The sequence below is a fragment of the Leptidea sinapis genome, chromosome 38, assembly GCF_905404315.1.
Source record: "Leptidea sinapis chromosome 38, ilLepSina1.1, whole genome shotgun sequence".
NCBI classification, from domain to species: domain Eukaryota; kingdom Metazoa; phylum Arthropoda; class Insecta; order Lepidoptera; family Pieridae; genus Leptidea; species Leptidea sinapis.
Genome location: NC_066302.1, coordinates 414,761 through 431,324, shown reverse-complemented (window position 1 = coordinate 431,324; position 16,564 = coordinate 414,761). Strand labels below are relative to the sequence as shown.

At 34.0% G+C, this 16,564-nt stretch overlaps 1 protein-coding gene across 1 annotated transcript in view; it reads left to right on the top strand.

The window, feature by feature from the left end:
- Positions 1-8,808, top strand: part of LOC126975893 (uncharacterized) — a 119,400-nt gene extending 110,592 nt beyond the window's left edge. The window contains exons 8-12 of the mRNA XM_050823999.1: positions 2,516-2,624; positions 4,437-4,661; positions 5,795-6,002; positions 6,125-6,409; positions 6,991-8,808. Of these exons, the coding sequence (XP_050679956.1) occupies positions 2,516-2,624; positions 4,437-4,661; positions 5,795-6,002; positions 6,125-6,409; positions 6,991-7,224 (1,061 nt within the window). The 3' untranslated portion in view covers positions 7,225-8,808. The remainder of the gene's footprint in view (positions 1-2,515; positions 2,625-4,436; positions 4,662-5,794; positions 6,003-6,124; positions 6,410-6,990) is intronic.
- Positions 8,809-16,564: the final 7,756 nt, after the last annotated feature.

The window sequence follows — 16,564 nt, the reverse complement described above, 5'->3', positions numbered from 1 at the left end:
TAATCGCTTAAGACTATAATGTGTTATGACATGTGTCATTGAGTAATAAACGTCCAAACATTCATTTTTTATGAGAAAAAGGGACGAGACCAGCTATGCGTGTAGCTGATGATGAGTAATATGAAAATTTACAATGCTGTATTGCTGAGGAGGCTTTATTGAACCCAACATTCGGAGCAGCATCGCAATTGAACTTGGGACATAAGATTTTTACTCTAATTAGCCCGGTAATTTCAATAGGTATACCGCCCTTCAAACTGGAACACAACAATGATTGCATATTACTGCTACAATGGGTCAAGGGACACAGTGGTTTGTTGGGGAATGATGCAGCTGATGAACTTGCGAGGTGGGGATCAGAGACCCAAGGGACTGGCCCATTGCCACTAATACCACCCAACTACGTCCAAAAGCGTTCATGGATGCTCTCTTACCAAAGACCCACACAGCACCTGATGGATAAATGTCTCACGCTGTAGACAGTCGAAAGATGCGATTCCAGCACTATCACTCAAACTGATACGTTGACTTATCGGCCTAATCAGACACATTATGAAGGGTTAAGATTTCTCACAAAAGAAAAAAAATGTTTGCATTAATTTAAAAGAAATTTTTTTTCATCATAACATCTATCCGTCACTTTTTCCATAACTTTTACAAACAATTCTAAAGATCTTATTAATATCAATAATATCAATCTAAAAGATTTTATTAATTTTTTCTTACGCACGATGCGACCAGGGGCCCCCGTAGCCCTGGGGCCCCGTATAATTATGCGGCAGATACGGCAGTAGCTACGCACCATATTTACCATTACCCTTACCATTGTATATTACTGTTCATGGCTGAAAACGGGGCCGCTTTGGGGGCACCTAGCCGTCCTGTGCGATCCTCCCACTGCTAAAATACTTACAATTTTCTCATAAAAAATGAAAAGTCTTATATCTTTTTTGACTTACTTGATGATTCGAATCAAATTGATGTTCGAATACGTTATAGTTTCAATTTGAATTGAGAACATTAATTAATTAGTAGAACGCATGAACCATTCAGTTCACGATGCCACATTCCGTGTCAACAGCTTTCAAACTCATGTTTTGTTTAATGGATTGTTTGTGAAGGAATATGTATTTGTTTTAACGAGAATGTGGTCTCCAACTTGCCTTCTAATCGATTTCCACTTAAACGAATGGTTTTGCTGGTAATAAACATAGGCTTTGTAGTGTGAGATAAATAAACTCATGTGTTCTATGAGACTAACAACTGAAGATATTTATTTTGTTAGTTTAGTTATACTTGTATTTGGATTGTTTATCTATAAATTTTAGTATGTCAATATGTGCCTTATATATGTGCCATATATATATGTGGTTTTGTTCAAAAATTTTTTATTTATTTATTTAATCATAAATATATGCACAATTTGTACTTAATTTTACATCTCGCCAAACTGTTGCAACAGTTTGTTGGCGAGTTTACGCTCTTAGACTATATTATACTATTGTGCATCTATAATAAATTATACCTAATTTGTTCGTTATATACACTTATACTTATATATTATATATATATATATTATAACACATATATCATTACTTAGTTATCAATTCATAATATTCCTAAAAACATATTAAAATCTTACCTGTATACATATAACTAAACTCTACTACTTTAAATATTAAGTATTATTACTTTAAATATTACTAAAAATACTTAGGAGCTAATAGCAAGCGCTCCTGACTAAATCAAATCAAATCAAAATCACTTTACTCATGTAGGTGTTTACATTTATGAATGTCAAAAGATATACCATATAATATCTTTTTACATATACCACCACTTAGTAAGAGGTTTTTCTTTAATGGGTAAAAGTGACAAGAAACTCACTGCTATTCATTTAAATGAACATTTACAACAAACAGTTACGACTTGTCATTTAAAAAAAAAATTAACAAAAAAACAACCGACTTCAAAAACACTTTTTCAAAACATATATAAACTATAATATGCACTAAAAAGTATAAAAATAGTTGCGTATTTTTATACAATCTAATTAATTAATCTAATTCTAGTTACGATTATTGTCATTTTTGGAACCGGTAGCCATGGTCAGATCTGGACCAAATTACAATGGGACCACACGGGAAGCACCAGCGTTCAAATAAAAAAAGAATTATCAAATTCTGTCGAAAGTTTTGAGGTAACAAACATAAAAAAAAAGAACATACCGACGAATTGAGAACCTCCTCCTTTTTTGAAGTCGGTTAATCAGTTGCAGTCATAACAGGTTTGCTTTCCTTTTCTATCTTGCTGAATCTATGTCTAAGAATATGTTCATCTCCCTCGCACGCTTTGTTTGTCTTAACGCTTGTATATTATGAGTCTATAAGCTAAACCAGTCCAGCTCCAAAATATCCCACAGAGGCTAGGAGAGGAAAAACTTCAGTATTTGCGGCTTCTTCAAAAGTTCGAGGGTCCTTGAGCATGTCATTTAAGTCATTAATTATCCTTTCAGGTGAATTCGACATGCGAGTGAAATCCTGCGCCGCTTCGGATGGCTCGGGTCATATCATACAACTATCTGATGAATATGGATGTGTGTTGAGACCTAAAATGATATCGAGGTAAATTTGATTTTTTACTATTTATTTACTAGCACTGAACAAATTTTATTTAATGTCAATAGTTTAAATAGACTTTAGTAATTATTAGAATCTCCAGAATTTGTTACCAGTGGGAGGCTCCTTTGCACACGATGCCGGCTAGTTTATGGGTACCACAACGGCGCCTATCTCTACCGTGAAGCAGTAATGTGTAAACATTTCTGTGTTTCGGTCTGAAGGGCGCCGTAGCCAGTGTAATTACTGGACAAACGAGACTTAACATCTTATGTCTCAAGATGACGAGCGCAATTATTGTGGTGCCGCTCAGAATTTTTGGGTTTTTTAAGAAACCTGTTTTTAATAACTTAGATTATGTGAGATTATTATTAGTGAGGCCATCGCCGCAAAGAGGGCAGGTTGCCTCAAGGCCCTCAATGTCCAGGCAGAGGACCACTTGTGTCTACTGAGGATACTGCGCCTCTTAAGGCGAAGAGTAAGCTGAAAACACGCAAACATGGTGTTTTTAGGCAAGTTTGTGGTGAATAATAGCATTTCGAGCTATGAACACTACTTAATCCTGTTACACATATCCTTAAGTCATATTTGTAGGTTGCTAATGCTTGCTGTTGGTTATAGTTAACACTGCCGAACCTTTTTAAACTACCACTTTTCTTTGAAGTTAAACAAGTTTATTGGCATGGCGTGACGCATTTTTTTGGTACTTCTCTCAGAAAAGTTATTCTTATAGTTTGTACTTTTTTGTGGAGGTTCATTTATTCACATTAGTAGTGAATAACGAGGATTGTTAGCATATAAACTGTTTTACACCCAAGAATTTTGAAAATATTGGCTTTGTTACACAGATGGCGGGCCGGCAGCCGTGAACTCATATCGCTCAAGGTCGCTGGCATTTAGTGTCGCCTTAAAGGTCATAGGCCTGGAGGATGTGATTTAGACTCAAAGTAGAACTCCGAATATGCAAGGGAGAAATTACCTTAACGTTGCCCAACTACCATGAATATGCCCACAATGAACATAGTCATCGCTAAGAGGAGTGCATCCAAGCACACGTAGGGGGCACAATAGATCTACAGATTTAGGTGCTTATTTCCCCAACAACAACACTAGATATAGCTTGTTGTAAGGCAACGTTTGACAACAGGATAGGTTTATTATTTTAGTGTGCATGACACCTACGTCTTTCTCTCGCCATACGTTAGTTACTCTGTTTTAGTGTGCATGCATTGCTGCAAATAGTGACTAAACTGATTGTATGTTATATCAATTTGCATTGCGCTGCATTGATACCTATCTGTTTCAGTAACTAGCATAAGATCCACGAATAAAACTTGAAAACATAATTTTATGAACGATGCGGGACTCGAACTCACGACCTCTCGCGTTCCGTGCGAGTGCTCTGCCTACTGAGCTAAACGTTCGAGTGACATATCGTCATAAAATCTTGTATGCTTTGTACGACTCTCAGGTTGTGGCTTCATCTACAGGATCCACTTTACAGTTGATAACCTGCTGAATCCCAATATTTGCATATTAGGAAATTGACTTGAGATGTCGCTCTTTTAAATCTAAGCAATTTGTTGTCGTGGGTTTGAGTCCCACATCGTTCATAAAATTTTGTTTTCAATTTTGTTTGTGTATTAATCCTAGAAGTGAGGGGTATTACTTTAAAAACATAACAAATTGTTTAGCTTAAGATCCATTTATATTTTTTAAGTCTGCTTAGTACGCATTGAAGTGTCTATCTATCTATCTAACTACACAGAAGTTGTAGTTAAATGAAGTTGTTATCAAAAGTACTATTTTTGCCAATAGGTTCCTCAAAGCAAAGGCAGTTGATGAAAGAGCTACAGTAATAACGTACGCGTTCTTCCACGCGTTCAAATTCCCCGATGCATTGAGTGTGCATATCAGATGTAAAGTTGAGATATGCAGGCACGGATGTTTGGATCATTGCCAACTCGCTGGAATAGCTCCGGCATCTCCTGGTGCTTTAGACAGGAAAGATGACAGGACCCAGCAAGACCACAATGAAATTGGGTAAGCTATCATTTTATATTAGAGACGGCAAGTGTGCATGTGAATGTATGTTAGAATATCAAACTGGTGTTGAAATTCATTTACAAAGTAAGTTCAAAAAACTTATTGCCACTCTTTTAGTTCAACATTTACATCTTCATCGTTTTACAAATCATTTCAATTACAATATATGTAAAGTGATGCAACAAATATACTCAAACATCAAATAGCCAATACGAGTAAGTGAAAAAATTAAATATAAATTGATACAAAACAAAAGTTATTGAGTACAGTAGCTGCATAATCCACGCACACCATAAATAAATAATGGTATTTTGTTAGCATTTTATTGGCGATTATAAAAAAATATAGTAACTTTAATTTTAAGAACATGAAGCAGACATTTTAGACATCAACAGGATTATTCTCCCTCGACCATATTTTAGGGAAGGGAACGACCCGTCTCCCGTCGCTGTCACAACCAGTGACATTTAAGCGAGCATGACGAAGCCTATCACGAGAACTCAACCAAATAACAAATTAAAATGTTAATGAAGGAGTCTCAATACTCAATCTTTAATCATCTGACAACAATACACTTAATCATGGCAACTCCATCTAGAATACGGGCCTTAGAGATGCATTATACACACGACATTAAAACATTGAATCAAATTAACACTTCGTTTCATTGCGGTAATGCTCAAAGTCTAACTAACACTACCTCACGCGTGAGATGGTCGCGAACAGGATGGAAAAACATTTTGTATTAGCAATTAAAATGTTAGAAAATTTATTTGCGTTTATTGGCGTTACTTTGCGGAAATCCATAATTATACAAATGGATTGAGTCTCGTGCCAGATTTTGGCGAGACAACACGTCCTGAGGATGCCTCGTGTAGAGGCGAAACACGTGTCGAATTGTTTAAAGACAAATATTGGCGAAATCAACACTCAAGAAAACTCAAATCATTTGTATAATTAAAATGTTATTGTTTGGCAAAATAATTAAAAATGTCAAGTTAGTTATACTATTTGGTAAATTTAAAGGGGCACTTACCTGAAATACAACAAACACTCCATCCTTTTTAAGTTTGGATATGCTGTGATTTGGACAGTTTTTCCAATTACTGAGATTTGAATTTAAATTACAGTGATATATCATCGGAAGATAATGACTTGCACTTGGCTGAAGATCGCCAGCGACTTCCTCTAGAAGAGGCATTTGGTGACGAAGTATCTGGAGACGCTGTACCAGCTCCAGCACCGCTTCCTCAAAGAGCACCAGCACCTGTCGTTGAACATACCGAGCGTATGTCAGCCGTTGAAGAACTGGTTGAAGCATTGTCCAGACCTTTCACAGTAAATACAATTCAATTTTTACTTTTGCTAGTATATGTATACCCATCATAAACTCAACTATTGAAATATTAAATAAATTATCAATCTAAAGTCAAAGTCATACATTATCTAATTTATTTTAGGATCAGCCATCAGATCTTGGCGAACGTGAACGCTTCCCACATGGTCCAAGAAATCTGCCAATAGATCTGAGACCTGAACCATCTGGTGACAATGTTGTTCCTGCAAATAAGCCTGGGCCTGCGGTAGCTGGTCCCAGATCTCTCCGTAAGCGACGCTCAGTTCGTGATGCAAGATCAGCTGATGTTGGTGTGTCTGGTATTTACGATGTGGTTTCCGAAGCTGATCTTGCATTTGGTCCTTCAAGGGAACCGGTTACTATATTCAGTGGAAGAATTCGTGAAGAGGTAATCAAATCAAATCAAATTAGTTTTATATTATAGGAACTATTTCGGGAGCTCGTTACGAGGTAAATCTCACTAGAAAAGAAAATTTTATTAATCATACTCTCATTTTCTCAATTATCGCATTTCCACTTAATTTAGCCAACCAAGTGTAACTTTTAACTGTATAAGTAGAAAGAGTTATTTTATTTATCATTATAAGAAATACCACTTTTCAATAAAGACCATGACAAACAAAATCATTTATGTTGATAAACCAATATTGAAGAAAATAAATGTTTAGTCCCGAAATAGGCGTAACCTGTGATGTGGGTGTCAATTTATCCCTCCCACATCATGTTACTGAACATAAATTTAAGCTTCATATTAAGGAAATTTTAAAAAAGAAAGCATTTTATAATGTTCAGGAATATATAGATATGAAAACTGTAAAGGGAGGATAAAACTTGCTGATTATCTTGCCGGTTCTTCTCAGCAAAGCCTTTCATTTTTTTATTCCAAAGATTTTCATAAGTGTACAGATTGTACTTTAATGAATAAAGAAATTTCATTTCATTTCATAATATACGTTTTGAATCTTGCAGGTGGTCTATGGCATCTGCATGGGCGCTGTAAGCTTCGGTGCGTTGTTCGCTTCAGCAGCCGGGGCCGCCGCGGGCGCAGCATTAGCAGCTGCTGTCTTGCTCCACAAACTTCGATCACGAATGGCAACACAAGCACCACCAATAACTCCACCTCCAGCGTCACATTCATTGGCAGCGTGGATGGCTTTAAGACTATTGGGGTCTCCTCACCCACACCATTCTAGAGACGGTTGACCGATTATCATAAGACTGTTAGATTCTAATTTTACTTCGTGGCCAAAACGTTTAATATAAGAAAGTTTTTATAGCTGGATTATTTTATACTATAATATAAAATCCTTAAAGTAGCCTCGTGTATAAAATTACTCAACTTAATTATCGTAAGTTTTTCTTCACAGAGAATAAATAATATTTGTAGTAAAAGGCATAGCCTGTCAAACCAGAAATCCTATGATAAACGCTGAATATAACTGATTCCAGAATATTCCACATATGATTTCATTTGATAGGATGTAAATTTTATTGAACATTTGGCCTTATGACCTAAGTTTAGTGGTTTTAACTTATTCCTTTATCCATATTTTATTAAATTTATAGCACGCGTTATAAGCGGAAAGTAATTTAAAGATTTTATGTGACTCGTTATAAAAATCAATAGCAACAAATAACAGTAAACTGCATTTTAATGATGTTAATGGGAATTCATTTTGAGTTTTATTAATTGATTTATGATTGACCTCGAGCTTTATCAATGAAACTTAGTTAAGAAGATATTATTGTACGGTTAACCTAAAGAAATTCTGGCTCGAATTTCAGTTAGTATGTTGTCTTGAATTGTAAAGTAAATCTAATTTGGAAAGATTTATAATTCTTTTAAAATCAAAAATTGTTTGTAATTAATATATTATTATCCGCATACTTATAAAAATTAATGTGAAAAAGAAACCTATTAATTAACGTGCGTTTTAAATAATGTACAATTCCAAACAATTTATTTATGTTATAATAGACTTGAAGTTTATGTTTCACCTAACAATTTGATGCTATTTCGGTATTTTGTATGAATACTCCGTAAAAAGTTTTGTAAATGTCAAACAATATCATGCGACAATTAATCTACCGTTTGACTTTTAGGCTAAGTCACGCAAATAGATCGAAGCCACTCGCTGACTATTTGTCACAGAGTAACTTTTTTAACTCGTGCCAATTATGAAACGAATCTAAAATGGCGGATCGCCATTTTGGTTTCTGACGCTGTCAACCTAAACGCAAACCTGTCAACGCTGTAGGGAAAAAGGGATGGCAGATAGGTGATATTATATATGCGAGAACGAATCATTAATGGCTGCCATTAGTTTCTTTATTGGCACGGGTTATATATTATACTAAAAAGACTAGATTGTTTGTCACGTCATGTAGACATTCGCAGCGAGAAGGAAGGTGACGACTCGCACTGCCATCTCGACGAATAGCGCATTCGCGATGATAATTTTTACACATGGAGTAGTAGAATGTCACCAAGCAAATTTGCTCGTTGCGATTGTATTCGTTTCGAGTGACTTAAGATAACGTAGTGATATTGTACAGCTTTCAGGAATCTTTCTGGTATGTTTTTAGTCTACGGTGCTTTTTGTTTTAAGAGAATTTGTAAAAAGCAACTTTTTTTTCTAAATACACCGTTGGTGCTAGGTCGTGCTACGGACAAAGTCCAAACCCTGATCGTATATATTTCACATGTTTAAGTGATTGCTGTGTATCATAACTCATAAAATTTGTACAGATATTGTCGCTTTTATACGTTCTTTTATAATATTTAATATTTAAATTTAAGTATAACGGTTTAGTCATGCCATTAGGTTAAGTGTAAACAAAATCATTTTCTTAAGACGTTTCCATAAGTCTGTTGTATTGGGAATTTGAATATCATATTAAAATCGGTGCTTGCCAAAACAAAAGATGTTAAGGCATTTATGTAGGTGCTAATATTTTTATGCTTCATTGATTGATAATTTTAATGACTATTAATTTATATAACTAATATTATTAATAGCTGATAATTAATATTGTAAAATATTTAGTCTGTTCTTAAATAAATATTTATATACCAGAGAGTATGGTCGCGGTGATCAATTACCTTCAGGTAACTCGCAGACTCTTTCTATTATTAAAAAAAAAATATTTCATTCATCACAAACACATAATTAATTTATTTACTACATAGGTCTTGTAAAACATCCATAAAGTTTAATAATTAGTATTTAAGTATGATAAAATATATTAATTTAAGTTTACTTAAGTAAATTTTGCAACACCAATGAATACAATAATGATTATGATAATACTATTAACTTATATTACGTTTGCATTTATCCTGCATTTATTCAAGATGTCATTTTCGTGACCTTAGTTGCTCAATGTTTACTTTATATTATTAAGAAGCTTTGTATGTAGGTAAATAATTACTCAATAGTTTAAGTTAAGTTTTTGTTGTAAGAATTTATATTTACACATATAAATAATATAATATACTCTTTTTTTTTAGTTAGAAAATATATTCTTGACAATTTTGAAGTTTTACTAAAGTGTTGTAGTTATTCTTGGCATAACAGAAATAACTCCAAAATATTTTATATAAATTATACAAAGAATAGCTTCTTAAAGTGTATCGCAACGTGTAATGTGGGTACCTTGGATACCTTATGTATTGACAGTGCTACTTGCTTATTGATCTTGAATCGAGATTTCACTTCACACTATACTAGACTAGAAAGCGATTAATGGGCTTAGGTACTTAACGGTGTCGGAGAAACATATAGCGATGCGTACGCATCGTAAGAAATCACTTTCATATTTTAAAAATTTATGCAATATGATATATATATACACTCAGCGGCACAATTAACCGCCCACCTTGATTTTTTACGATTTTGGTTAAAAAAAGAAATTGTGGCCTTACTTGTGAATGTTATTTTATAACGTAGGTATATTGAAATAAAATGAAAGATAATATTATTTTTAATTATTACGTTTATTTATAAAAAAGTCTGAAAAACACTTTGACCGTAAATTAACAAATGTGATGAAATGGCTTAAAAATAAAAAATCTGCTGAATAAATGAATTCTAATAGTGCGTATTTCCACCTCTACCTCTCATGACTTCCATCAAACGGTTTGGCATGCTGTCGATGACATCTTTGATCTGTTGTTGTGGAATGTTCTGCCACTCCTCAATCACGGATTGTTTTAATTCATCTATGGTGGTTGGAGCTGGTATGCGGCTTCAAACACGTCTTTTTAAATCGTCCCAAATGTGTTCAATAGGATTTAAATCTGGGCTCCAGGATGGCCACGTTAATTTTCGAATGCCGACGGTATCCAGGTACGCGGTAACAACTCTAGCAACGTGGGGGCGAGCGTTGTCCTGCATTTATAAAAAATCTTCGCCAATAAATGGAGCAAATGGCATTACATGAGGTTCCAACACTTCTGTTACATACCTCTGAGCATTTATTCCACCTCTTTCCAAGATAACCAAGTCGGTGCGTGCTTCGTAAGTAATGCCGGCCCATATCGTGATAGAGCCACCTTGGTAACCTACTGTTTCCACAACAGCAAGCATATTCTTGTCTCGTTAGTAAACATAACATTCTTTCATTGTTCCATATTCCATTCGGCGTGCTCTCGGGAAAAACGAAGTCTTTCTCTCCGGTGGCCTACGAGCAATTGTGGCACTCGAGATGGTCGAAAAGCTCCAAGGGCATTCTCTCCTAGTCTTCTTCTCACTGTTCTTTCACTCACTTGAACATTGCGAACCTCACGAAGTTGGTTTCGTGCCTCAACAACTGTAGTGAACCGATTTCTTAGAACATTGGTCACAAAAAATCGGTGGTCACGAGCGGAGATGCATTTTTTTCGGCCCTGTCCTGGTCTTCGCTTATAAGAGCCAGTTTCCCGAAACCGTTTCACTGCATCCCTTAAGGTGGTACGTGCGACACCAAGCTTCCGCGTCACGTAACGCTGACTAAACCCTTCGTCGATAAGAGCGACGGCTCTCGCCACTGAATTAGCATCATGGCATGTTTGTGATGTCCAAACACTAGCTTTAAGTTACGAAACCAAAACAAACTGTTAAGTAGTTTGTAATTTTTTTGTCACTACATTTCTTTCACACTTGACTGATTTATGCCCAATAACTTACAACTGCGATAACATCAAAATTTGCCACTTTAAAAGGGTGGGCGGTTAATTGTGCCGCTGAGTGTACATAGTCTAAAGGCATTTTGCTACGTCTTAGGAAACTTAGTGAAGTGTAACAACTCAGGTCATATTGTCACTTCTGTGACCAGATGATCGCGCTTACCATCGAGGCTATTCTATTACTGCTGTTTGCCATTGCAATAAAAGAGTAAACAAAAACAAAAACATAATACTAATAAAATCTATATTTTACGACAAGAAGCTTGGATCAGCACAAGTAAATATTAAATTATTTCTTTATAATTCTTGTACGGTGCTGTGAGAATCTCAACATTCATAACTCATGGTTTATACCTTAATATAAAATTAAAAAATGTTCTATTGAAAGTATTCTTGATATTATTTTAAATACTTACTGCCAAAAAAGAGAAATCTTAAAGTAGTATAGATATAGTTTGCAATTATATCTGAAAACATACTAGTATATCTATTTCGCTTACAGATATTACAGATTTTTACATTACATTACAGATATTTAAAACCTTATAGAAAAGTACATACAAAGCGGCATTCTGTATTAAAATAATATGTTTCTAATTCAAGTCTAATTGAAGATATTTATATAAGTATACAATAGCGTAGGTAATAATAATTACCAGGGAAATGTATCAAATTAAATCAGCTTAATATTTTTAATTTTGAAACATTAATATTATTTTATCCAACTATAGTTTGATTATGTTTTAGCACTATCGGATTTATTTTATGTTATGCTACTAGAACTATTTATTGGTATTGAGGAAATTTTTATAATTCGAAATATAGGGTGATAATTAAATTTCTAATTTAAATTATAAAAAAACTACGGAATTCAATAAAACAAAAACAGAAAGCTAAATCAAATCTCAGTCTTCGATTATTTAACTCTGGTTACGGAAAGGTCGCCAATGTTTTTATACTTAGTATATTTAAGTAACTGTGTGGTGAATCTTATTTCATATTATACTTATTTACTAAGTAAAGCAAGATTAACTTAATTCACCTTCTGCTGTAAATGGAGTTAATTTGTCGAAAAAAAATGTATTTATAACTGCTAAGTTATGTTTGAGTAATGTATAGAAGTGAAATTTTATATATTTATTTATTTAAATTGTAGATAACGTCTTCCTTTATCTATGGGATATGGTTGAGTTCTATGATTTTTTTTAAATCCTGTAAGTATTTTTAATTTAAATTCAAGTTAATTTATAAAATAAAATGTATGAAAAACGCGTGATTGTTTAATTTAATTCATTTTTGAATGTAATACAATTTTCAGAGAGCATGATATACATATATATATATATATATATATATATATATATATATATATATATATATATATATAATTGATTCGAAACAGTAGAAATCTTTTTTCATAAAGATTATATTTCACGTAATTATTTCTTTTGTGCAGTGCGCGTTGTGTTTACGAGATTTCCATACCCAGAGACATTAGGGCTATTGCAAAAACTTGATTCTTTCGGGGCTAAATTAATTAATGTTTATTAGTAGTTGCTTCCGGTACTCGTCTACCATTTTCTGAGAATTACTTACATGCACTGTCATCTGCATAAATAGAAGTTGGAACCATCCGAGAAATCATTGATATGTAGAAGGAACATTGTAGGGGAAAGCGCACAACCTTGGGGCACTCCAGTGTCCATGGGCTTCGGGTTCGAGCAATATCCATGCTTATATGCTGTGCTCAGTGAGAAAACTGTTGGTCCACTTGCATAAAGTCTCGGGCATTGTGACTTGGTGTGTCTCGATATTGCTTTGTTTATAAAGTTTTCGGCGACACCAAGCTACTATTAAAAAAAACGGACTCCAAAGGACAGTGTCAACAGCTGAAATCGTTGATAGAGTTTGTGATGCAATTTTAGGACCTTCTGGAAGCCAACAATGAATTAAGCGTGACAGAAGTTTTTAGACAACCCACTTTTTTGAACTTACTATTTTTTTTTGGGTTTAAATTAAAATAAAATTATTTTTCTTTCATTAACACGAGTGTTAGATTTTTGCGTAAAAGTTACATTTTTATTTAAGTTAACCCGACGTTTCAATACCTTTCCAGATCTCGTATTCAGGGGGAATGCATTAAAATCTAATGCGCTGCTGCTCACGCGTTTTAATCTATTAAAAGTGTTTTATTTAAAAATAAATTCATTCTCTGAGCAGATGGGGCAATCGCTTTCTTTTCGTACTTTACATTAAGAGTGCCGATTTTTTTTTGTCTTAAATCAGGTAAGAGGTACTTACTAGTTTCAGTTCTATTGGCAATGCGCATTGAAATAGTAGATATAGTTTGATTGATATGTGCTGTCAATCAAACAACTACTACTTTCATTTCGAATGTCTGATTTATTTCTAGTCCTTTAATGATGCAATTTTTTGTTATTTAAGATTTTATATATTTCATTCACATACCCATTACCTATGTCCAGATAGTTTAAGCACAGTGAGTATTGTTAGAGCACTGTGCCTACACTAAATAATGCAAAACGAAGTAATTCCTTCGCAGAAGCAATAAGAAAATAGATTTTTCGGAGAGATTACGCCTTTACGTCGAGTAGCTTCAGGATATAAATCCAACAGAGGCCCAGGTTGTTTGATTTCTTGTAATCTATCATGTTTTTTTTTTAATTGTCATGTTTAAATATGCACTATTTTTTTTAAACTTCAGTCCGAATTTTTTAGTGTAATGTTTTATTTTATATATTTTTACTCACAGCATTGCTTGCACGACCAAAATTAATTTCGCTGCCTTCAATTCCTCTATCTCTTCTTCAAAGTACTAATGATAACGATGTCGGTTGTGCCTTGATGTTTCGTGATTATGCGCTGTCCAAAGTTTTGTTATAATTCCATTACATCAGAGTTATCTATTTTATACGTATTTATGGTCTAACAGAACTACGATATTATATAAAAGCTTTTTGTCTTTTCGAATGTCTTCTCTTAAGATGTTTTTAATATTTTCACGGATTATTAGTTAGGTTAGGTAAATAAATTTATTTGCATAAGTCATTGTAATCACGAATTTCTTCTTAAGATATGATGCATGCAAGAGTCGGATCTATCAAAAATGTTTGGCTAAAGAGGAAACATCATCTAATTATTACCCGAGCATTATATATAAACATCAGCTTTTATACTATAACGTAAGTGGAATTATAATTTCATGAACATAAAGGCTGGCAGGGAATGACGTTGAATTTTTAAATAATATTCTGAAGGTAATACCAGAAAGTAAATAAAAAATACTTTATTATTTGGCGAATGTAGATCGATATTAAACACATCTTTAGTTTCGTTTACCTCGCACCTCAAAGCCTCGACAACTCAAATTTCATAATCGGCCATCGTTGTTACCTGTGGTGAAAGCATGTTATATTCTTGATAACGTAATGTATGTTCATAGGCACATAAGTGAATTTGCTAGAAACTGTCATAACTATAATGTTAACACCAGGAACAGACATAACCTTATAATGCCTACTCTTCGGCTAAGTCGAGTTAGTAAGTCTTTTGTGGGGCGATTTATATGCTTTTACAACAAGATCCCAGAAAATGTTCAAAACAGAAAACAATTAGTATTACGTTTTTCAAAAGAATTGTTAAAAAACGTTTGTGTGGTAAAGGTTACTATAATCTAAATGACTTTCTTAATGACACCACTGGCTATTCAAAAATTAGTTTAATTGTACAATATTACTTTGTAAACATTCCTTCCTTGCAAACCGTAATGTTGAAGAGCACTACGTATCCAGATGTAGTGAAGGTATTTAAGTTTGTGGCGTCTGGTGCAATGATGAAATTTGGCGGCTGGAATTAAGTCAACAATCACTTGGAATATTGAATAAATGTCAATGAATGAATAAATCTCTTGAATAGTGTAAAACAGTTCAAGATATTGTAGTACACCATACTATAGAGAGAGCAAACTCTATATGTAGCCGGTTATATAGCGCTAGAATATCTTTAGATCTCTTTATTGATGAAACTGTTTCATCGAATCCAGTTTCCTAGGTAATTAACTTACCCAAATATATTTATATATTTCTTACTAGCTGACCCGGCAAACATTGTTTTGCCATATAAATTATTTTTATAGTGTTTGACCGTTTTTTCTCAGACTTACTTACTTAAAGCCGACAACCACTACCACGAAAAAGTCTTTTCATTTTTCGGGTTAATATAATATAGCATAAGACATGTGGCAATGAATGACAATATGACAAATGACAATACAATGGGGCACTCTATGTGTGAGATTTTTTTTTAAATCGTTTCAGTAGATCCAGAAATTAAAAAGAGAGAAAGTATTTTATTTATTAAGTTTATTTATTTATTTATTTATTATAGTTAATGTATGGAAGTGAGAGTTGGGTATGGCAGAAGAAGCATAAAGTATGTGTGGGGTAAGACTGACTGATAGTATTCCGAATGCGGTAATACGAGCGCGCTGTGGTTTGAAAGAGGATGTTGTGACAAGGACTGAAAAAGGAATGCTGAAATGGTTTGGACACGTGGAGCGAATTAGTGACGAAAGAATGACGCATCAAATATATAAGGCAAGTGTGTGTGGGCAAGTCGGTCGCGGGAGATCACGTAGAACATTCGTCGACCAAATTCGTTTTGCGAAAAGGAGAGGTCCGAAGCACCCGCAACCGGCGAGCATGTATGAAAAGAGTAATGAATGTAGAGGAAGCGCGTGAGGTTTGTTAGGATAGAAGCAAATGGCATTCTATTGTCTCTGCCTACCCCAACGGGAACAAGGCGTGAGTTTTTGTATGTATGTATGTATTTTATTATTCATCAACATTGCAATGTTTTTAAATTATTTTGCAATTCAGAATGGAACATTATAGTTTTAAAAATTATAGCCTATGTGTTATTCTGGTGTGTAAGCTATATTATTGTAAAGTTTCATCAAAATCCATTCAGTAGTTTTTGCTTTAAAGGAGCACAAACATGCATCCAGACATACAAACTTTCACATTTATAATATAAGTAGGATAGTAGGATTATAAATAAAGTATTCTGATACTAGGCGAGGTATTACAGGGAATATTACCGAAGAGCGTTGATATGAAATTTTTATTTTTTTAGTGGTTTATAGTTAATTTAAGTCTTATTGGAGCTTAACTGAACATGGTTTACTTTATCCATTCTGCGACCTGTAGAGTAGTGGACTCTATAGAAGACTTAGTTTCTTCCAAACCTGATCGAGAATTTCACCAGCGAGACTTACATAACTCCTCACTCAGCGTCTGCAGTACTGTCGTTAGTGTCATCCAATGTATTATTGATATGCAAAAAGGATAATACAGA